The 24,790-nt window shown below is 40.1% G+C and overlaps 1 protein-coding gene across 2 annotated transcripts in view; it reads right to left on the bottom strand.

The window, feature by feature from the left end:
* Positions 1-544: 544 nt before the first annotated feature.
* PDE8A (phosphodiesterase 8A) overlaps positions 545-24,790 on the bottom strand; it is a 253,472-nt gene continuing 229,226 nt past the window's right edge. For both annotated transcript variants that reach the window (XM_036734908.1, XM_036734909.1), the window contains 4 exons: positions 22,690-22,822; positions 13,276-13,443; positions 5,964-6,093; positions 545-1,974 (listed from right to left, as the gene is read on the bottom strand). In XM_036734908.1, the coding sequence (XP_036590803.1) occupies positions 1,868-1,974; positions 5,964-6,093; positions 13,276-13,443; positions 22,690-22,822 (538 nt within the window). In that variant the 3' untranslated portion in view covers positions 545-1,867. The remainder of the gene's footprint in view (positions 1,975-5,963; positions 6,094-13,275; positions 13,444-22,689; positions 22,823-24,790) is intronic.

The following is a 24,790-nucleotide window of genomic DNA, read 5'->3' as shown; positions in this document are numbered from 1 at the left end:
CCTCCCATTGCTAATTGGCAGGGAAGTTTGATCAGCTCCATTTCAGATCTGGATCAGATGACCTCTCTTCATGTAGCCTGGTGGCCCCCTCCTCTAGGGGGCTCACTACATAAATACCTAATCAGCTATTTAGCCTCAGAACCTATGGGCTCAAGTGATTCCATCAGCCTTAAGCCTCACCCAGCAGCAGAGGTTACAACAGTGTGCAACCATACCTGCTACTGAATTTTCTTAAAAATTTATTTGAGAAACAGTATAGTGTAGTGGATAGAGGGCCAGCGTTAGACCTTGGAAGACCTAGGTTCAAGTCCTGCCTCTGACACATACTGGCTGTGTGACTTGGGTAGGTCACTTAACCTCTCTGTAGAAAACTTTCTAAGACTATCATTGCACTACAGGTACTGAACCACACTAGTAGTAGGAGTTCATTATACTAAGTCATAGATCTAATCCCTATCCCTATCAGGAATCCCTATGCCTATCATTCCCATCCAGGGAATGAAAAATATAGAACATGGGGAAAATGAAACGGTTCAAGCTTAGACACTTCTTAAAATATATGTTTTATTGTTTTCTGGTGTTTACTTCATTCAAATTGTGAAGGTACAGAACCTTTACAAATTTCCAGAGTTAAAGATTTCCACTGCCAAGGAAAATAGAGAGGCTATAAAATGCTGAGATTCACTAAATATTCCATTGGTTATTTCCTTGTCTATGATATGGAATGCTTTGTAGAAATACTGTATAAAATAAGGCAGACTTTTGATAGGGAATTTAATTATAAAATTTTAAAGGAGAAAAAAAGTTCAGTCCCAACTTTTTTTTTCCCCTGTCTGACCAAGAGTTGTACAATTTCACTTTGGGAAGTCATCAGCAAACAAGAGCAGAGAATGATAGCTAGCGTAGCACAGCTCTGGTGTTTCTGGAGCAGAAGAGTCTTTCAGACCTTTGTACTCTGGAGTGAGTGAGACCTGTCAACCAAACAACCTTCTTTGATTAGCATAAATCAGAGACAACAGTTAACATACACAGTTACCCATAGAGTACAGTAAAAATGTGTGTCATTGGATAGTATTTTGTCTTTGCATTATGAAAATAAAAGGTCTGTACATCAAGTAATGCATATCAATGAAATGAATCATGTAAATTTGTAATGGCATCTAAAGTTGGCTTTGGCTTTTAAGTATTTATAAATTCATAGAAAATATTGAACATCTAACAAAATAAATAAAACATATTTTAATCATAGATGCTAACAATCAACTTCAAAAAATTCTTTGTGGTTTTTTCTTTACATTTGCTACTAAATTTCTTTTGAGAGAAGTCACTTTCAGTAGTGCTCAGAAGTGAATGATTGCACCTTCTGCGATGTGAAAAAATAGAAGATGTCTATTTTTCATAGAACAAAAACTTGTTCATGAAGAGTTGCCTTTAAATGTCTAATTGCTATTAACAGTTCTTAAGTGCTAAACCCAGCACAGAACATTCTCCACAAAGCTATGAGTCACCAATGGGGATTTCTCCTTCACTTGCTGAATTGAGGATCCGGGAATTTTTTCTATTATCCTTCCATGCTGCATTGTCTTGTATGATGAGAATGCAGATGTATGGTTCATATTTGACCTTCTTCAGGATAGTCTCTGCAGCCATCCATCCAGTGTAACATCAGGGGAAAGACTGACTCTACTCCATGGGTTTTCAATGTTGAAGGCCATAGGAGTGTGCCATGTCCTTTCCAGATCCTCAAGTGCACGGGCCGGTCTGACTAATACTGAAAAGGCCAAATGATTCTGGCTTAAGATGAACCCAAGTGAGCTTGAGGAACAATGCATCTGGATGCCTGGGCTGGGTAGGGGAGGAGCAATCGTTATTCAGGTGGTGGTCGAAGGCTCCGGAGCTGCTTCTCATCTAGTCCCTTCCAGTATTTGAAGTTGTTGTCAAGATGCTGCATTAAGTTGGGCAGATCTGCAAAGGCTAGAGAGAAAGATATCAATGCATCAATCCCTGGTTTTGAGTTTTAGGCTTTGAAAGGAATAGAAATAGGAAAAAGACCCCTAGGTACAAACATCTTTTTGTAATGGCAAAGAACTGGAAATTAAGAGGGATGCTCATCAACTGGGGAATGGCTAAATAAATTATAGTATATGAATGTAATGATGAAGGGTATGGTTTCAAAGAAACTCAGGAAGACTTATATGAACTTATGCAGAGTGAAGTGAGAAGAACCAGGAGAATAATTTAACAATGATATTGTAAAAACAAGCAATTATGATGAGTTTAAGCACTCTGATCAACACAGTGACCAACCATGATTCTAGAGGATCCATAGTAAACTATACTATCCTCTTGACAAAAGGTGATGGACTCAGGGTACAGATTGAGACATATCTTTTTGGACCTGGCCAATATGGGATATTTTTTCTTGGCTATACATATTTGTTTTTCACTTTTTCCTTGGGGTGGGGGACAAGGTGATGAGAAGAGAGAAAATAGATTTTTATTCACTGAAAAAATTAAATTAAAAAAAGAAATGGATAAAGATCTATTGCGAATGTGTATGTGACTTACATAACCAAAATAGCCACATAACACAAAATAGCTATCTATGGGTTCAACATCTTAATTGTACTTTAAGGCCAATCTTGCATTCAACCTAATTGATCTTGTATGAGTGACTTTCTATCTCTGGACCTCAGTTTTCCTTATATGTAAAACCAAAGGGTTGATTGATCCCTAAGGTCTTTTCCATCTTTAAAAATACCTACTAATTATCTGCTTTGCTGACACCTCAGTTGCTCCATAATGAGAGCAATGACTGGGTAATATAGTGTTGCTAAAATCCTTCAAGGCCCCGTAAGAGTCCTGGCTTTTTCATGACCTCCTCCCAGAACTACTCCAAACTATGGGGATCAACCTCTTCTCTCAACTTCCATAACACTGACTGTCTCTACTCGCCATTTGGCCTTCTGTCTTATGCAAGCTTGGGGCAACTCTTGTCTTGCTTTGTACTGCCACTTAACTCTTGTGCTGTTATTTAACTTTTTATGAGTATTGAACAAGAGGACCTGGTCAATTTGATGAGGTAAGTTGTTCCTCATTAATTAATCACCTTGATGGAGATAAGCTTTGGTTTAGAACATCGATTGCACTCTTCATGGAGGGTGCAGACACGTCCATTAACGGCTCCCTCGAGATAATTCAGGACGTCTCCTTTGCTTGTATACTTGGCAGCCCTTACCGATTTTATTGAGGGTGAGTGATTTAAGTCTCAGCATTTGGGGATAATTTTATTCACTCAAGCTATTTGTGGATCAGAGCCCACTTCTTTGCTCTGAACCAACAAAGGAACAGGCAGACCTAGGAGATCTAGTCTGAACACAGACTAGAGACCAAATATTTCAGACCAGACCTTGGCAGCTGGGCCTGGAACTTGCGTATCGCATAGTCACTCAGAGACCCATCCTTTCCCTTTGGGCTCGGAGTCAGGAAGACCTGGAATATTACCCTTTATATTTAGTAGCTGTTTGACCATGGTTCAATCACTTAACTTTTCTTGGTCTCAGTTTCTTTATCTGTGAAATGAGGGAGTTGTTTTTGAAAACCTCTAAAGATTTTTCTAGCTCTAAATCTGTGAGCTATAATTCCTTTGGCCTTCTAGAAAAAGGAGAAGTCCTTGAATAATAGTAGCATTTTGCAGAGAAGAGTGTCAGGTATACATGGCCCTGGAGCTGGTGGAGTAGCAAGGGACTGAGCCACATTTCAGAAGGGAAGGGAACAAGTTTTTATTAAACATGTACTATATGCCGGGCACTGTGCTCAGAACTTTTCATATATTATTTTATTTGATTTAGCTGAGCAAAACCTGGATTTTACCTTATGATACTACTGTGAGTCTGAGGAGAAGGGGTTGGACTCTTCCACAAGCCCAAGTTTGTTGTTCTTCTGAGGGAATACAAACTCTCAGGGTTTCACTGAAAACCTGGAGGCCTCTATGGATCCCTGGGATGAAGGCAAGAACCAAATGAATGTGAGGAGTTGCCTTTTCTAGCGGCCCCAAATTTGTTTTCCTTCTTAGGGAATACAAACCCTAAGGCTAGTACTATAAGACCGGTGGCCTCTACAGGTCTATAGGGTAGGAGGTGGAACTCACGGGAAATTGATACAAAAATTTAATTTTTTTTATTGTGAGTTCTTTGTATAGTTCTGCATTCTTTGGCAGGCTGTTCATTATCTGAAAGGCATTGCTCCCTTCTGTGCTTGCATGGGAACCAGGGACCCTTTTACCCACATCAGTGGAAACCTAGACATGAATTATATTTTAAGGTGGGAACCTTCCTCTGGGTGGAGGCAAAGGGAGTCAAAAGGACATGATTTACAAGGCAGCTCCAAGTTTAAACCTGCTCTTTGTAAATCTAGAGCTCGTGGTTCTGGACTTCAAGCTACATCTCTGTATATTTTATCTTTTTAACTAGACATAGTGTGGTATGGTGGAGAAAGAAGTGAATTAAAACCAGAGGCCCTGAGTTCGAATCTTGGCTCTACTTCTTACTCTCCATGTGACCTCTGGCACATCACTTAACCTCTCTTGGCCTCAGTTTCCTTATCTGGAGAATAAGGTATTGGACTAAATGATATAGATTTAGATTCAGGGGACTGAGAATCAAATTCTGGCTCTGCTCCTTACTGCCTGTGTGACCTGGGGCAAGTCACTTCTTTGGGCCTCAGTTTCTCTATCTGTAAGATGAGGGGGTTGGAGAAGAAGATTTTCAAGTCTCTCCTGGCTCTAAACCTATGATCCTATAATCTCTAAAGTCAGTTTCAGCTCTAAATCCTTTGATATGTATATGTTATAATTTCCCTGAGGGTGGGACTACCAAATGTACTTATCTATATTTCCCAAAGTGTCTAACAGAATAGTCAATAGTCGATAAATACCCATTCCATGTTAATTGAATGCGTATCTCAACTACTTCTATCTGGAACTATTTCCTACTTGGTCAAATGGGGTAGAGGGTGGGGTGCCAGTGTAACAGATAAGCTATGGTAGTGGCTTCCAGCTCTGAACATATGATTCTATTTTCCTATTAAAGTTTGCTACCCCAACAGTTAACTATCTTCCTTGTTCCAACAAAGCTTTGAGAAAGGGCAGGCTTTATTCTGCTGAAAGAGATCAGTCTATTCTCTACCAAACATGGAATGTGTTACATAGAGGGAGTAGTTTCGGGAACCTAGGCAGTTTCCCAGCCTTTTTTGAGTCAGGTCTTCCCAGCATGTCTGGGAAAAGTGACTCTGAAGTGAGTATGAATTCCCAGACCATCAACCATACTCCTATGCAAATGTAAGCACAACACATGCCAAAGCCAAATAGAAATGATTAAAAAAAAAGATTATCTACCCTTTTGGATGCTTATGTCCATTAGTACAGATAATCAAGAATCAATTGTACAAATAAATAATTTGAGTGTTCTAGATGTCTGCACAACTCTGACACCTTCTCCAAAGAAGCAATGACCTTACAGGACTTAGAGTCTAAAAGCAGAAACTTTCTGGCAGCGACCCACATAATAGCCTCATAACCACATTTGTATTCTCAGTTTCCAATCACAGGAAACACAATTAGGCCATTACAAGAGAGCTAATGTTTTCAATACTGTACTTAAATCTTCAAGGATATGATTGAAATACACTTGGTACTGCTTAGTTTACAGAAATTCCCTAATGAGGTCTGTTCTCCAGTCTATTTGAATTTTACAATGACAAGCACATTCCATTTTAGGAAGATATAGCTAGGTAGGATTGGAGGAAGATATTCTTCGTTCTGTTACACTCTAGTTAGGCTGCTTTGGGGGCATCGTTTTCCTTTTTGGTCAGGAGTGAGGTGAAAAATTGTGACCCAGATGCAAACAGTGTAGATTTAATTATCATAATTTGCAAAGAAAAAAATATGCCGGATGATTTCTTACCGTCCCAAGCATCAAACATGTCCGTAATGAAGTAGTCAATGAACGAGATTTGGGATTTGGGGATGCTGCAAGTGTTTCTGTCAAAAACTGGCATTACCACAGGTAAATCCTGCCTCTTCTCTTCATCAGTCTGCCAATCAGAAAATATTCATTCATCAGAAAACATTTTCAGGATTACTCACTGGTATCAGGTCATACTCAACCCAGCTTTAGGTAGAACGATGATACTTAGGAAATTCGTCTTTTGGTAGATGGGAAAGGTTTAACTCTAAGGAACCATTATCATGTCAACAGCCAATATAATCCAATTCCATTCAAAGGTAGAAACTTACTCTCAATGTGAGACTATTTGGGCGCCAGAAGTGCTTCGAGACATACATGCCCACAACATGGTGATAAATAAGATATTGCTGATCTTTTTGGAGGCACTTCAGGAGAGACTCCCAAGCGATAGCTATCAGTGAGATGGCAAGGTCTTTTTCTACCAGCTCTAGCATTCTTTGATGTTATTTGAGCATTCATTGGCTCTCTGACCTTGAACAAATCATGGAACCCCTGTAGACCTCAGTTTCATCACCTATAACATGAAGGAGGTTGGACTTCTCTGATCCCTATTTTCAGTGGCTCTCTACTGATTGACTCTATGAAAAAAATACAAACTTCTCTGTTTGGCATTTAAAGCTCCTCACGATTGACTCCAGTCTATTTTTCCAGATGTATTTCACATTATTCCCCATTGCACACTCAACCAAAATGACCTGCTTGCTATTTCTTTCTGAGCTACACTCTTGACTCTTCACAGATTTTCTCTACCATGCCGTAGGAATCATTCGCCCTGGAAGCTCAGTCTAACTCTTTACTATTTCTCACACTGAAAGCAGCCTCTGCCCCAGAGGACTCTTCCTCAGATTGTCCAGCTCCTCCCACAACCTTTACTTGAAGGAAGACGACCAGGTCAATCATATCTTCATTCATCTCCAGGTTCCCAGTTTTTCTACCACACCCTCGCCCCAGGTATCTCCTGTTTTCAGCTTCCTTTCATGTGTTGTCTTCTTTTTCTAGGATGCAAGCTCTTTGAGGGCTGGGACTCTTTCTTTCTGCTTTTATTTCTATTCCCAGCACTTAGCACAGTCTGCAGCTCATAGTAAGTACTTAATAAATGCTTGTCAATTGTTTGATTTCCATACATACCACTCTATCTCTTACCTCTGTGTCTTTGCGGAGGCTGTCCCCCAGGCTGGGTCCTTTCAAGGCTCTACCTACATGCCAAATCCTGACTTAGGCCTTTTCTGATCTCCTCCCCACCCCCATTGTTGTTATCGTTCTCCCCCATCCTACTGTTACTTCATGTTTACTTATCTGGGTATGTCACTATAATGTAAACTCCCTGAGGGCAGGGATTGCTTAATTTTTTTTGTTTTTGTTTCTCTAGCACCTATCTTAGTGACTTGCTTGCTGAATTGAATTCAATTTAGAATTTATGTTAGTCCTGCTCATAAATGATATCTCCTCTCACTCATGATAATTATTTTTTAACTAGAAGAAATGACTATTTCTGAAGACCTGGAGTAAAATGTGGCTCTTGGTCCAGTGACTTAGCTCCTTTGACTATATTATTTTAAAATACTATCATGTATAGAGCTGTCTGGGTGTGCCAGCAGTTCTGGCCCATGCTGTATGCACAGCTACATTCCAGAATGCCTTTTAATGATTGATTCCCTAAAATACATTCTCCATAGCACCTGTTATAAATTTTCTCTTGTCTCCTCAATCTACCACTACCGATGCCTCTATTCTCTCTTATTCTTTATGGTCAAAAGTGAGGCCATTCATTTCGAGGTGACTTTTGTCCCCAAATGTACTCTCAAATCTCCTTACCATGATTCCCTATTCTTTCTCCAGGAAGGAGAAGGAGAAGGAGAAGGAGAAGGAGAAGGAGAAGGAGAAGGAGAAGGAGAAGGAGAAGGAGAAGGAAGAGAAGGAGGAGGAGAAGAAGAAGGAGGAGGAGAAAGAGAAGAAGAAGAAAGAGGAGGAGGAGGAGAAGGACGAGGAAGAGAAGAAGGAGAAGAAGGAGGAGGAGGAGGAGAAGAAGCTCTTCTGCTTGCTCAGGCAACACTTTCACTCATGCTTTTAATCCTATTTCCTATCCCAACTCCTATGGGAGTTTGCCCTTTCAATTATCCTTGTTCTTATTTTCATTCCATCCTCGTCCATTGGCATTTTTGTGCTGTTTACAAGCATGTTAGGATATTCTGAATGCTTAGAACAACATTCGCTTGACCCTCCTCCCTCCTCCACCCCCAGCTATAATTCCTCCCTGTTTCACAGCCAAACACCTGGAAAAAGCTGTCTACATTTCTTGCCTCTGCTTTCTCCACTCCTACTCACTTTTTACCCTTTGCATTCAGGCTTTTGACCCTAATACCCAACTGAAATTGCTTTCTTGAAGGTCACCAATGATTCCTTAACTACTAAATCCAACAACCTTTCCTCAATCCTCATTCTTCTTGACCTCTCTGTAACTTCTGACACTACTTACGACCCTCCTTCTCCTGGATACTCTCCTTGGGTTTTCATGACGCTGCTGTTTACTAAGTGTCATCCTACCCGTCTGCCTGTTCCTTCTAATTCTCCTTTGAAGGGTCATCAAGGCATTGCCCCTATTTGTAGCACTCAAGAGCTCTGTCCTAGACTCCCTTCTTTTTCTATGATCTCTCTTACTGATCTGGTTATTTCCCATGGGTTTAATTATTATCTCTATGTATCTAACTCTTAGATCTATATCTATATCTATCTATATCTATATATCTAATCCTCCCTTCTCTCCTGAGTATCTGTCCCATCTATATCTATATACCTATTTCTCTCCTGAGTGTGCATCCCACATTTTCAACTGTCAGACATCCTCCTATAGAAGTCCTGATGGAATCTCAATCTTTATGTTTAATACAAACTCCTTATTTCTGGCAAGGGCACCAATCTCCTAATCACCTAGGTTTACAACTCCAGAGTAATATTCAACTCTTCACTGTCCTTCACCCTCCAAATCCAATCTGTTGCCAAGTCTTATTAATTCTATTTATGACATCTGCATCTGTTCCCTTTTCTCCGTTCAAACAATCATGTTAGCTTAGGTCCTTCTTGCCCTTTGCTTGGACTATTGTAATAATCTACTAATTGGTCTCCCTGTTTCAAGGGTCTCCTTTCTCTAATCGAGCCTCCACACAGTTGCCAAATTGATATTCTTAAAACACAGATCTGAACCTGTTTCAATTCTCTGGGCCTCAGTTTCTTCATCGGTATTTTTCACTAGAGGCGATAATGAGCTGCTAAATTTCTTAATCACAGGAGTGATAGTATGACTTGTCAGAAATATTGTAGGAGAGAGTCTTGATGGACCTCGTTGAATTCTTTTTGAATATAGAGATTGGAATACATGTTCTCTGAGGTCCTTTATAATTCTGAGATTCTATGATTCGAAGGGTGCATAGGAAAGTGGAAGGAGTGCTAAGAGGGGGCAGACTTGGGTTCTTATCCTGGCTGTTGTTCAGTCAATAAGCATTTAATAAGTATCTTTTATGTACTAAGTACTCTGCTAAGTGCTAGGGATATGAAGAAAGGCAAAAGATGATCCCTGCTTGCAGGGAGCTCACAGTCTAATGGGAAAGACAGCATACAATCAACTATGTAGAAATGAGACATACATATGAAAAAAAGGCAATAATCAGTAGAGGGAAGGCATGAATGTTAATTGGCTATCTGACCTTGGACAAATCATTGAACTCCTCTGGGCCTCAGTTTCCTCACCTGTAATATGAAGGAGGTTGGACTATGGTCCTCTTAAGAGCCTTCCCAGTTCTAAGATACAAATGTCTGTGTCTTTTCTGTATGGCTATATTAGGAGTCCAGTGAAATCTGCATCCTGAGCTTAGTGGTGTTTCAATAAAAAGCAGGGATTTGCCTGTAAATGTACAAACTTTCTGACTTTTACAATTTTTTTTGTCCTTGAATGAGAGTTGAGGGTTTCCAAGAGTGCACACTATTCCTTGACATGCTTTGACTAGAATGAATTCTGTAGGCAAAACATGGACCCAACCTACAACCAATATAAGAATACTGGTGAAAAACACCTCAGAAGCTAGAGTATACAAGTTGGCATCAGAGCATGTTTTCCAGAATGTTATGTATAGGAGCTTTTGGATACATACAAGTAAGGTCATTTCAACACAGAATTGTGATATTTTAAAACAAGATTTAGGTAACCACGGCTTGTACCTAGTTCAGTTAATGTTCCTCACCAGGCTACAAAGTCAATCACTTGTTATTATTCTCAGTCTTTCTCTCCATCTTCCCTTCCCCACCCTACCCCCCCATCTCGGGCAGTTTTCCCATATTTGAGTCTTGCTACAATTCTGTGAGGTGGGCAAGGCAGGCATTGTATACACACATAACGTGTGTATATATATATATATATATACACACACACGTGCACACACACACACAAATATACATATACACATATAGGTACATATAGATACACACATTTATATGGAGATGTATATTTACTATATATATATATATATTATAACTCCTGTCTTGCTCACCTCACAGAATGGCATACACACATATATACATACATGTATATATACACACATATTCACACAATGTACATATGTATATACATATGCACAAATACATGTGTATGAGCTTAAAACTGTACTAAGATTTTTGAGATACTGTATACACTTTACATACATATATATCGTGTATGTATGTGTTTACTCTATATATACTCTCTCTATATATACTAGAGACATAGATATATAGAAACTCCAGCTCAGAGAGAGTTGCTTAGGGTCACACAGCTGGCTAATGGCACAGCCAAGGCTGGGACCCAGGTGTCCTGACTCCTAGCTCATCTTCTTGCCACTACTCCATGTTTGCAGCCTGGAGACCTCCTATGTGGAGAACACATGCAGATATGTTCCAGAGGGATTCCTATTACAGGTTTTCCTTCCCCTATTTCCTTCAATGGCTCAGTTCTTTTAAAGGATTCAGTACCTCTACACAACCAGAGACTATTTACAAGTGCCCTTCACACAGTTTTCTCCTTTGAAGACTCTCAATATTACTGAAATACTTATATGCTGGACACCTAAGTTAACTTCTGCCCTCATCCAGTGCTATTTTAGTGTAATTCAACTTCATCTAAAACTTCATCTTATTTTCCCCTTATGTTTCCTCTTTCCTGAATCAATTCGTCTTTCTTTCCTGCCAGGCTACTGCATTGCACTGCACTCTCCAGCTCTGATCTGGCACTCCAGCTGCTGTCTTGGGGCACTGTACTCCTGACTGATGAAAGCTGACCATGTCTAGGCTCCCCCAGGCCCACCACAATGCCCTCTTGTCACCCTTCTGCCATGCCACCACATATGTCTCCCTTTCCTTGCTCCTTCTGGCCTTCCACCTCTTAAGGACTCAAATCAATACTTCTGTTTCTGGAAAGGGCATGTTAATTAGTTGCCAAGTGACTTCATTCACCATCCTTGTCACTTCCTGACCAAAATACCCCTCTCTAGCCAACATTCCCCTATGTGTGTTGTCTTCCCTATTAGAATAAAAGTTCCTTCAAGAGAGGGACTTAAATTTGTACCTCCAGTGCTTAGCATATCTCTGGTACATAGTTACTGCTCAATAAATGCTTATTCATTCATCCATTCATAATATAAAATTTGTCAACACCAGTGAGTTATTGCATTGCTGTATAGCAGTTCACTTCAGAAGGAATATAACTAATTACTACTACTGTGGCCTAATTTAAAGAGGAATCCAATGATCAGTCAACAGTGCCCACTATGTGTCAGGCACTGTGTAAGGCACTGGGGATACAAACACAATGAAGCAAACAATTCCTATTAGGAAGGAATTTACATTTTAATGAGGCAGACAAGGACATATAGGAGGTCATGCAGAATAAACATAAAAATAATAAATACAAATGAGCTGAATAGAAGGTAGTTTGAGAGGAAAAATGCTAGCAGCTGAGGGGATCAGCAAAAGCTCAATGTAGGTCGATTAGCTGGTCAGTCAATTAGCATTTAAGTTCTTACTATGTGTGCAATGCACTGTGCTAAATTCTAGGGATACAAAGAAAGGCAAAAACACTATCTTTGCTTTCAAGAAGTTTCCATCCAAACTGAGGAGACAACATATTAAAAATTGCCTATGTGACAAGACACAAACAGGATAGATGGAAGGCAGTCTGAGAAGGGAAGCGCTAGCTTTTAGGAGGGTTAGGAATGGAGGAAGTTGAGAATCTGAGCTGAGTCTTGAAGGAAGCCAAGAAAACAAAGGGGCAGAGGTGAAGGGGTGGAGGGTTCCAAGCATGGGAGCTGGCCAGGACAAAGGGAGAGGACAGATGGAGTTTCATGTTAGAGGGATCCCAAGTGGGCCAGTGGAGCTGGTTAGTAGAGCGCATGGAGAGCAGTCAAGTTTATGTAAGAATACTGTGAGGGTAGGAAGGAGCCAGGTTATGAAGAGCTTGGATTGTAAAACAAGGGAGTTTATATTTGATCCTGAAGGTAACAGAGAGCCACTAGAACTTACTGAGTGTGTATGGTGAGGGTGGGAGTGATGGGGGCAGGGAGTGACGTGGTCAGACTTATGCTAGAAAAGTCACCATGGCAGCTGAGGGGAAGGTAGATTGGGGTATGGAGCTCTGAGTCAGGGAGATTAGTTCAGGTGAGAGGTGATAAGGATCTTATGTAGGGTAGTGGCTCTGTGAGTACACATAAGGGGATTTATCGAAAGGTGTTAGAAATGCCCAGATTTTGACAATGGATTGGAAATGGGGGGTGAGTGACAGTGAGGAGTCAAGGATGACACCAAGGCTGCAGACTTCAATGAGTGGGTAGGTGGTTGTACCCTCAGCAGCAAGCAGGATACTTGGAAGAGGTGAGGGTTTGGGGGTAAAGGTAATAAAAACCTGTTTTGGACATATCGAGTCTGAGATGCCTATGGGCTTGAGCTGCATTATGAAGAAAGAGAGGGATTCTATAAGGAAGATGAGAGGAGGGAGAGCATTCTAGGCACAAGGACCAGAGATAGGAGATGGAGAGACACGTGTAAGAAACAGAGAGAAGACTGGTTTGACTCGATCACTGAGCATGGGATAGGATACAATGAAGCTGGAAAGATAGGTAAGGCCAGGTTGTAAAGGGTTTTTAAAACTAAATAAGAGTTCATGTTTTATTATAAAGATAAGCTCTGGTTAAAAGTCTAAGGAATTGAGTTTTATAAATTCTCTTCTTACCTGTGCAAAGTACTCCTCAGAGATGCGCCCAGCCCATTCAATGCACTGTTCTAGGGGACGGCATGGATTGGACACATCAGCACACTTGATCAGCATCCGTTTGATAAGAATTCGATTCTCTGGAGATGTGAGCACATTTTTGACTAATTCTCCATCACCAGTGTTAGCCTGGGAGATGAGCAAGTACAAAAGAGGTGTGGTTGTGTCTGCTGGCATTAAGGGCCCAATTACTTGAGAACATCTTCCTTAACCAATAAGACAAGAGGAATGAGTAATCATCTTGTTCTCTTGGTAATCCAAGGGAGGAATTCAATACAGCAAACATTTATTAAAGACCCACTATTTGTAAGACCCCATATTATGTCATGAAAATACAAAGACAGAAGTGCTTCTAGAAACCTGCAATATTAAAGCTGAAAGGGAATATCATCTAATGTAAACCTTTCATTATACAGATGAGAAAACTGAGGTCCAGAAATAATAATAATAATAAACAAAACAAATGGTGCTATATGATTAAGATTGGCAAAAGACTTTATGTATTTTTCCTCATTTAAGTCTCATAATAACCTTGTGAGGTAAGTACTATTATCCCTATTCGGGAGATCAGGAAACTGAAGCTTGGGGAGGTTAAGTGAATGGTATCAGCTGTTAGTGTTGGAAGTAGGATTCAAATCCAGATTTTCCTGGCTCCAAGTCCAGCACTTTAGCTACTATGCAGAAGTTTGAGGGAGGTGGGCCACTATGGGGATCAAGAAGGCTGGTTGGGAAGACATTAACCTGTCCCTGTCTCCCTCCCCAACACCTGTGTCAATCTCTCTTCTTTTTCTTTTTTATCCATATCTTTCACAATGTCACTTTGTCTCTTAATATTGTACTGAAGTATAAGGTATATTTACTGAATAATGGGTAAGTTGACCATTTTGTGTTTCTCTTTTTTAAAAATACCAAATACCTACATGCTTCAGGTGACTCATAAGTCCTAAGCTACAATTTACTTGTATGTGGTACATGACTATTTTTAAAAATCCTATGGTTTGAGTAGCCTGATAGCATATAAAAAGGTTCCCTGATCCTCCACCATTTAAGAAGGGCACCCAGGATATTCACCTCATCATTTCCTAGCTGATTGCTTTCACCATCCCCAGAAACATGTCATTGTGTAAGATGAAATCAATTCAAAGCTGATGCCTCCTCAGCATCCCTGTCCCTGGAGCCCCTCCTTCCCCCTGCCTGGAGGGTGTGAGGGTGGACATCAGAGAGCTCCTCTCTGATCCTTCACCATTTAAGGAGGGGACCCAGGGAATTCACCTCATCATTTCCTAGCTGCTTCCCTGGACTTCATGGGCTTTAGAAACTCATCATTCTGCAAGATGAGACCAACCCTATAACTCATACCTCCTCAGCTCATTTCCCACCTAATGTAAAACTTCATCATGTCCTGTACACCACCCCCCCCAACTTCTTTTTATTGTGTTCTCTCCCATTAGATTGTGAGCTCTCTGGGGGAAGGGACCGTCTTGTGCCTTTCTTGCTTAGCACAGTACCTGGCACATAGTAGGAGCTTAACAAATGTTTATCGACTCTCCCTCCAACTTCCTGTTCTAACGAAAGCTGGGTTTAGCCATGGGCTGTCTAGTCACTGATAAGTAGCAACTAATAGCAGCTCCTCAGCTGCCTTCTTCCCATACCGCCACCCCCTCCCCACCAGATCCCACCCAGGGTTGACCATGAATATAATGTAAAATGTGGCAGTGTGGTACAGTGAATAGGTTGAATAGCTTGAAGTCAAGAATACCTGGGTTCAAATCCTGCTTCTGAAACATAGCTAGTTGTGTAACCTTGGACAAGTCATTTGGCCTCAGACAACTCCCTTGGACTTATCTACTAAGTCATAAACAAATTTTAATCTGCATTGTTAGAGGGAATCCCTATATGAGGAGTTCCCCACGATGTGCTAGGATACTGAAGAGACAGCATTTCTGCTAAAAAAAATTTTTTTTTGAATTAACAATGAATATATTTTAGTGAATGACTGTCTCAGCAGCAAATGGACATGTGGAATAAGAGGGACAGCAGGAAGTAGGGAAGAGCTCAGATTGTACAGCAAGAAGATAAAAGAGAAGGAAGAAGGAAAATAAAGGAAAGCAAATCATGCTCCTTTGTTTGCTTTGTTGTATTTAAGAGCTATTGGGGAGAGAAAACTATAAGGAAGCCTGACTATCTTAGACTTGGGACTCACTTGCACCCCACTGAAATGCATCAGTCTTTTTATACAACAACAATAACACTGTAAAAACAAACAACTTCGAAAGACTTAAGGACTCTGGTCCTTGAAATGACCAACCACAATTCTAAAGGTCCAAGAGAAGAAGCATGCTACCCACCTCCTGATGGAAAGAGGATGGACCCTGGGTACAGAATGAGGCATGTTTTCTGGGTACTACCAATGTGGGAATTTATTTAATTTAAAAAGAAATGGACTCGTCTCATCACCAAGGTGCCATGTCTGAAGCATGCGTGCTGAATGTGGAGTAAAACATTCGAATCTTTATGTTAATGGGAGAAAATAAGGGGGCTACCTCTATACTGCAAACGTTCATTAATGGTGGCCTTGAAACATTCTAACAAAACAGATACACTGGAAAGCATGATGACTTTGCAATTGCAGGTCCTGGGTTCAAATGCTCCCTTTACCATCTGTATGACCTGGGGTGAATCACTGTACTTCCCTGGGCCTCAGTTTCCTCATTCCTAAAAGTAAGGAGTTGGATTAGAGGCCTCTGAGGTCTCTTTCATTTTTAGATCTATGATATTATGATCATGTCAGGCTTTCCATTAATGTGCTAAATTGCCTTGGGCATGTCATTTAAATTCTCTGGGCCTTAGCTTATTCATTTGTAAAATGAGGAAATCTCACTAGATCTTCCCTAATGTCTCTTATAGTGTTAAATTTTTACATTTATGTGATTCTATGATAGTCATTAAAGAAGTATCGTAGGTTTCAGAACTTGGGAATGCTATGGTGAAAACATTGTTTTGTAGGGAGATTAGCCTGGTAGTGTTAGGTAGGATGAATTTTATGGGAGAGACTAGAGTCAGGCAGACTAGTTAAATGGATTTTACAATACTCTAAGACTGGGGTGATAAGGATGTGAGCTAAGGTGACAGTAGTAGGAATCGAAAGCGATCAAAGAATCATACAGTCATAGATTTTATCTCAAGAAGGGGACCTTAAAAGTCTTCTAGGATAGTCTCCTCATTTTATGGATGAGAAAACGGAGGCCAGAAGAGGTGGCAGAACTTGCTCTATGACATATAGCAAGTTAGAGGCACAAGCTGAAGATGAATCCAACAGGCATTTCACAGGAAGAAACAAAATGGGATTCAAGTGAAGAAGGAAGATCACATATTACTTCTAGATTTCCCCCAAAATCTCCCTGAAGGTTTGAATAAAGAAATAGATATTAGAAAGTTTGGAAGAGTGATCAATCACAACAGGTCATCCAAAGGCTACTGTCCTAGAGACAGAGCAGGCTGGAAACGAGGTGAGCCTAAAAGAGGCTACAAATGATAAAGTGATGAGTGTGTAGGAGAAACAATAAACGAGAGGGTCTAAGAGCTGGAAGGGACTTCAGAGACCATCATATCAAACCCTGAATTGAATCATGAATACCCTGAAGAACAACCCCAACAAATTAAATTAAATCACACTGGAAATTAAATTGATACTACAACACTATTGTGTCTGAAGAACTGAAGTTGAGGATCACCCAAAGGGCAGTGGAGAGGCACATGGCAGATGAGAGTAGGCCACTATACGTGACTCACAAAGCATCATTGGGAGGGGGGTGATGCAGAGGGTGTCATCAAAGAAATGTATGACTGAAAAATAAAACTGGCCATTCATGTGGAAAGAGCGAGGGATAAAGGACAGTCCACATGTGTCACTGGTGTTCTGATGATGTCAAAAGAATGCCAGGAAGGCCCTTACACATTGGATGGATCCCTTGCGGTGAATTTATGGCAGTACATGAATATAGTAGGAAAAGAATAGAGGAGGATGAACAGGTACAGTTGAGTTGTAATCTGCATCACTGAGGGAATTCCCCTATTTGATGAGACTACAAATTCATTGGATTCTTAGAATGCCACTGATGTTGGAAAACTCATTATTTCATGGGTCCATTGTTGAACAGCTCTAATAACAAACTAGAAAGGTGTTCCTTATATTAAGCTGAAATGTGCCTGTCTATAACTCCTTCTCAATGGTCTTAGGTGTCTCTGGGGCCACATGGAGTTAGGTCTGGCCCCTCTTCTACATAGCAGTCTTTCAAATAGTTAAAGATAGTGATTACATCACCACCAGTCCCTTAATTCTTCCCTTCTCCAGGCTAAATGGGCAAATTCATGAATTGTTCTTCTGTTAATACTTCTAAAAGCAGGGCTAGTTATTTAAGGAAAGACCTTCTGTCTTCTGGAAGGCCATGAGTGAGTGAAACGATGTTCACATTTGACAAGTATGTCTGGATTTGTTCAAACGTTTGCTGTTGTCAGGCCAACTTCCTCTCTGTCAGTCTGTGTTGTCACTTTTAATTTTCATTGCCGACTGTCTGTTCCAAAGGGGACAGTTTCATTTTTAATCATGTAAATGTAGTGATCTGTGACGTATATGTCTATCTTTTGCTTGTTTTGGATCTGTCTCCATGAAGAGGCAGTATGATACAGTGGAAAAAGAGCAGAATTTATAGTCAAAGGACATGAGTTCAAATCCTAACTCTTTTACTTATTATCTGTGCGACCTTGTACAAATTACTTAACTTCTTGGGCTTCTTCATCCGAAAAAGGTGTGTGGGGGGGTTGGACTAGATGAACTCTAAGATCCCTCCCAGCTCTAAATCTATGAGCTTCTGAACCTCTTACAGAGCTATACAAAAGTAAAAACAGTGCCTGGCACACAGTAGGTGCTTAATAAATGTTTATTGATTGAATGAATAAGTGAATGAATGAATGAAGCTTTGTTTCCTATCTCTTCCCTGTGTTCAAAGATAGAGGAAGAAAACCATATCATTTATCTTCCCATTTTACTTAATAATGTCTCCCCAAGTCAGAAATGAGTTTTCCTCTTCTGGCCCTAACATAGTACTTAGCTCCTCTGCTCTTATTAAAATTTAGAAATTTAAACAAAATTTTTAAAATTTAATTTTGTTAAAATTTAATTTAATTTTCATGTTTGCATTTTGTCCCTCTCACCTTCACTATCTCCTTTCAATGACTCATATTTATAGTGTGCTTTGAGGTTTACAAAATGAGTTCCTTATAAGATCCCTATGAATTGGGTAGCATGTGTGTCACCATTGCCATTTTACAGATCAGGAAACTAAAATTCAAAGATGCCAAGTGGTTTGCCAAGGTTGGGAAGCTAGTAAATGTTAGGGTGATATTAGGACCCAGGCCTCACACTCCTTTTCCATTGTATCATGATGTGCTTACATATTTTTTTGGTATGTAAAATTTAAAAAGCCCTTCATAACCTGGCCCCTTCCTACCTTCCCAGTCTTCTTACACCTACTCTCCTCCAGATACTCTGAGATCCAGTGACACTGATGTCCTGGCTGTTCCTTGCACAGACACTCCATCTCCAGACTCTGAGCACTTTTATTGACTGTAACCCAGGCCTGGAACCCTCTCCCTACTTCCTAGCCATCTCTGGTTTCCTTCCAGTCTCAGCTAAAGTCCTACTTTCTGCAAGAAGTCTTTCCCAGAGCTCCTTAAACATAATGCATTCTCTATGAGACCACCCCCAGTTTATCCTGTATATTCCTTGTTTGTACAAGTTATCTACAAATCATCTTCCCCAGCATACTATGTGTGGGCTCCTTGAGAGCAGGGACTGTCTTTTGCCTTTCTTTGTATCTCCAGTACTTAGCATAATGCCTGGCACATGGCGAGATCCTTAATAAACGCTTGTTGGCTGGCGAGGTATCACTGGTATGTCTCAGATTCTCAGTGGAGAGGACCTCAGAGGCCAGCTAGTGTAGTCCCATCTCCCTACTAGATTTTCAGCTTCATGTAAACAGTAGCCACGTCTTATCTATCCTTTGTATATTTTTCAGAACCTAGCCAGGTCTCATATATCAAATGATAAATGTAATAAATATTTGTTGAATCAAATTTAAAGCTTTTTACACGAAGTCAGCATTTGAAATGCTTTCTACCTCTGATTTCCCAACAGGTCATTAAATTGCAACACTCTTTATCAACATTTTCTTCCAGGATATAAATATCCTAACACTGGGAGTCACTATTGGAATTTTCTAGGCTTCAGATACAATACCAAAGTGTAGTAGATATCAGTCTGTGTATGTTGCAAAGGTTTGGGAAGGTAGTACTGACAAGGTTGGGAGGAGAGGTAAAATACCACTGTAAAATGTGAAACCCCTTGGGTGTCAATTAGAGGTCACTCAGAACATGAAGATATGACTTTATGTACCTTCACTACAAAAATCTTTTAATCTCAAGATGCTCCTTGAAAGATTGGAGGGCTAAGAGGGCTTAATGAAGCAATGTGACAGAGGGAAAAGAGAAAATGACCAGCAGTCAGGAGACACGCAAGTTCTAGTCCTGGGCTTGTCACTGACTATATGACCTTGGGAGATTACTTAAACTTTTAATTTCTTTATCTGTAAAATAAGGAAGGAGGCTCCTTTCTTTGCAGATGTGGGGAGCCTACCTGTGTGGAACACTGTATAAATCATTGGACTCAGTTCCTGTGTTGGTTAGTTTTGCTTTTCCATTTCTTTTTCATTCTTTATTAAAAAGGGATGGCTCTCTGAGTAGAAAATGGGGGGGGAATATTAGGGGATAAAGGTTATCTTTATATTATCTATTATAATATATTTATATCTATGATAAAGGTTATTAAAAGATATCAAAAGTTTTTAAAAATGAAAAGGGAAGACTGGTAAGCTAAATAATCTCTAATGTCCCCTCTAGCTGAAGAGAACATAGGCAGAAGATAAGTTAAGATAGGTAGTGAAGGCCTTGAATGTCAGGGTAACATGTTTTAATTTGATCTGAAAGATGTATTTTAGGTCACTTCCTCAACCAGGGATTAATATGATTGTCTGTGTGCAGGCAGACTAGAAAAGAAAGAGAGCAAAAGTAGGTAATTCAGTTGCTAGAGAATTATTACTGTAGCACAGATATGCATGAAGAGAAACTTGATTAGGGTGGTAGCGAAAGGGACAGAGAGAAAAGAATGAATCCAGGAAATAGGATGAAGTAAGAAATTTTCTTGGTGTCAGAGACAGATTGCAAATAAGAGATGAAAAGGAAGTTGGAATCCCAGATGCCTTATAAGTTTCAATCGTGAGTGACTGGTAAAATAATAGTGTCATTAACAGAAATAGGAAAATAGGAAAGGAGGGGGTGTCTGCCTCTATTAACGTAACCTCTACTCCAGTTCAGGCCCCCAGAGTCTCCTAATTGGTCTCTCTCTTCCCTAACCTCTCTATCTTCCACATAGCTACCAAAAAAAAAATCTTCCTAAAGCATAGGTCTGACCATGTTGCTCCCCTGCTCAGAAATCCTTCATGGCTTGTCATTGCCTCTAGGAAAAAATATAAACTCAGCCTCGTGCTTAAAGCCTTTTGCAAACTAGCTCCAGCCTCCTTTTCTAGATTTACTTCACATTACTCTCTTTTGCCCAGTATCCTCCATGCCTTTGACCTGGTAGGCCCCCATGTTTAGAATGCATTCTCTTTTCACCTTTACCTCTCAGAATGCTTAGCCTTCTTCAGAGCTCACTTCCAGTAACATATACTTCAAGTTATCTTCCCTAATTCCTCTAACTGTAAGCTAGGGCTCTCTCCCTCCTCAAATGATCTTGTATTTACCTATTTGTGTACTTTGTATTCTCCAGTAGAATACAAGAAGCTCCCTGAGAGCATGGAATATTTTTTTTTTGTCCTTGAAAAATGCAATGCCTTTATATGGCAGATGCTTCATATGTGCTTGCTGAATTGAAGGGATGTTGGCTTAGGAAGGAAGATGATAAGTTTGGCTTTAGACACATGTAAATATACATATATATATGCATGTGTGGGTATATATGTATATATACATATATATGTACATACACACACACAAAGTAAACACAGGGTAATTTGGCATTGGGGAAGGCTATATTTGGTGAGTGGGAGATGGGGGGAACCAATAAAGGAGAAAAGACTCATCTAGAAGATGACACTTGAGCTGAGCCTTGGAGGAAGCTGAGGATTTTCAGAGATGGAGGTGAGAAAGGAGCCAATTCTAGGTGTGGGCAGCCCCTGTATAAAGATGGGAAATGAAATATGATGTGGGAAGAAAAGCAAGTAAGCCATTTGCTGAACTGTAGGAGATATGTATAGGAGTAATTATAAGAAGATTGGAAAGGTAGGTTGGAATCAGATTGTGAAGGGCTTTAAATGCCTAACCTGAGGAGTTTGTTTTTGATCCTAGAGGCCACTAGAGTTCTAAGATGACCTTTGAGATCTTGTTCAATTCTAAACTTCTAAAAGTCTAGTTTTGGAGTGAAATTTTGTTTTAGTGACAGACAATATAGATAAAGATTATGTGAGATATGAGCAGATACCAATAAAGATTCTTATTTGACCCTACAAGGCATCCTCATCAAGAAACTAGGAAAAGAGGGGCCATTCCCCTACAGTACACTCAGATTTTCTTCTTCATTGAGTGAGTTATTGATGGCATTGTGAACTTGGAAGAAATGTAGGAGAAGATCCTAAGTCCACTACTAATTAATACAAAGAGGGATTTAGATTAGGTCTAAGGGTATTCTTCCTTATACGGTAGCTTTTAAAGTACTGGAACAAACTGCAAAGAACTTCTTTCTCTAGTAAGCTTTAAGGCTAGGGCACAATTAATATGCTTAGATAGTCCTTTAAGGTTTACAAAGGAGCTTCCTTAGAAATAGTTTTTTTTCTGAGAAATAATGCCTTCAGGCCCCTTTTTTTAACCTACACCCACATCCTTCTGAAAGTGTTGTTCCCTCCATTCAAATTTCCTAGGGTATTCTACCTTGATCTTTCCTTTGCTTGTGTCACATTCTACACTGCATCACCCTTGTGTATGTGTCCTATCCCCATTGATAGTACTTAAATTCTCCAAAAGTAGGCGGCTGTACTGTTTTCTTTCTTGGTAGCCCCAGAGCCCAACAGCAGGTACTTTGCATGTGGTAGGTGCCTAGTAAATGTTTGTTGAATTAAATCTCTCTGGTAGTTTAATTTTCCAAGTCTTCCTAGCTAAGGTATCACAGTGACATTGCTAAGCATAATGATGATGGGCTTACAGGGTGATCTGACCTTATTCTGCCCATTATGGGGGGCAATCTTTGAAGCAGGCTTCACTTACCCCATTTTCTTCTAGTGTTGCCAAGGGCTTGTTGATGCTGTTGACAAATTTGTTGACATGCTCAAAGTGCTTGGTCATTTCTGTTGCTAAGACCATGTCAATGATGGCTTGGCGAAGCGTCCGATATTCATTCCTGTTTAAAATGACAAACGAAATTCCACCACTAATCATGGACAGGGAGAAGGCAAATGCCTCTGAAAGAAAGAATATGATCTGTGTTGTGTACGCCCACTGTGCCAACAATTTAAATATCAGAGAGCGAGAAGTAAAAGAGGAGAGATAAGCCACACTGGATAACAAATATACAAAGAAAGTGACTAAACTGTTGGGATCCTTTTTGACCTTGATGATAAAAAAAAATGAAACACAGGTCCAGAATACATAGAAATATTTTGTAGTGGCGCTTATTGTGGAAGTAAAGAACTAAAAAAAACTAAAGTGGGTGTTTATGGATTGGGGAATTAATGCATATGTATGTTATTCAGTTGTTTTTCAACTGAAATTGTGACCCCATATTCTTTGTGACCCCATTTGGGATTTTCTTGAAGAGATACTGGAATGGTTTGCCATTTCCTTCTCCAGCTCATTTTACAGATGAGGAAACTGAGGCAAACCGAGTTGTGATTTGCCCAGGATCACACGGTAAGTCTCTGAGGCCAGATTTGAACTCATGAAGAGGAGTCTTCTTGACTCCAGGCCTGGCACTCTATCTGTTGTGTCACTCAGCTGCCCTAATGGAATGTTATTGTGTAGTAAAAAATAGCAAATATAAGGAATACAATAAAACATAGGAAGATGTATTTAGGGGGGAGGGTTGGACATATGATTTCATTGAATAGGGAACTCCCAATGAGGAAACTTTCTGCCAATGTAAATCAACATCTGCTCTGACTTTTAAAAATTATTATTTTATTTTTAGTATTTATTTTTTTAAAAATTCGAGTTCCAAACTCTCTTCCTCCTTCCATCGCCTCCCCAATCCATTGAGAAAGCAAGCAATATGGTATCAACCATACGTGTGATACTTTGCACTTTAGAATCCTAGAGAGTTGCCTGGGGGTGTTGGAAGTTTAAAGTGACTTGATCAAGATCACACAGCCAGTTCATATTAGAGGCAGATCTTCACCCCATTCTGCCTTTTATGAACTGACACAGCGTAAAACCAGTAGAAGTAGAAGAAAAATATACAAAATGACTACTATAATGTAAATGAGAAGGTCACTTGAAGGAAGCCAAACTGTGTTCTCAGAGAAAAGATAATGAAACAGAGCTCTCTTCTCAGGAGAGAGGTCAAGGGCTCCTGGGGCAGGTTCTTAATTACATTGTCAGGTAAGGTCACTCGATCTGTTATTTTCACTTATCTTCCTCCTTAAAGAGGAAGGGTTCAATTTCTTTGTTATGATGGTGGCAACTGGGAGTGGAAAATATATCCAGAAATGACAGTGATATAAAAACAAAAGCCATCAGTAAAACTGTTGTGTAAGGAAGAGGAAGAAAATGCTTGGCAGAGAATAAATGCCTTTTTTTTAAAAAAGAATGCAGCAGGTGTGATAGAAGCTGGCTGGAGTCAGCAATTGTCAAGAATGGAACATAGATGGGAGCACCTTGACACATTAAAATGCCTAAGGGACTTGGCCATAAAGCCCCAAAGGGAACCCCCTGGTAGCAGGGAATATTGGGGTCATCTAGTTAAATTATCTCACCAAGAATTCCTTCTACAACATCCTCAACATGTAGCCATCCAATCTCTGATGAGAGGCCTCCAAACCTAGGGAAGGCCACCCCCACCCCCCACCTCTAGAGGCAGCCTCTGCCACTATGGGGTTGTCCAAGTTACGAACAAGTTTTTCCTTTTGGTAAGCCTATGTTTGTCTCTACCACTTCTTCCACTATTCCTAGTTTTGTCTTTAAGAACCACACTGAACAAGTCTAATAATCCCTCTTCTACAGGAGATATTTTCAAATACTTGAAGATGTTATCATTTCCCCATTAAAACTTCTTTCTTCCAGTCTAAATACTTCCAGTTCCCTCAGCTGATCTTCACTGGGAGTAAACTCCAAGTTTTTCACCAACCTTGTCATCCTTCTATAGGTATTCTTC

The sequence above is a fragment of the Trichosurus vulpecula genome, chromosome 8 (genome assembly GCF_011100635.1).
Source record: "Trichosurus vulpecula isolate mTriVul1 chromosome 8, mTriVul1.pri, whole genome shotgun sequence".
Classification (NCBI taxonomy): Eukaryota; Metazoa; Chordata; class Mammalia; order Diprotodontia; family Phalangeridae; genus Trichosurus; species Trichosurus vulpecula.
This window is presented reverse-complemented; position numbering and strand designations above follow the sequence as displayed.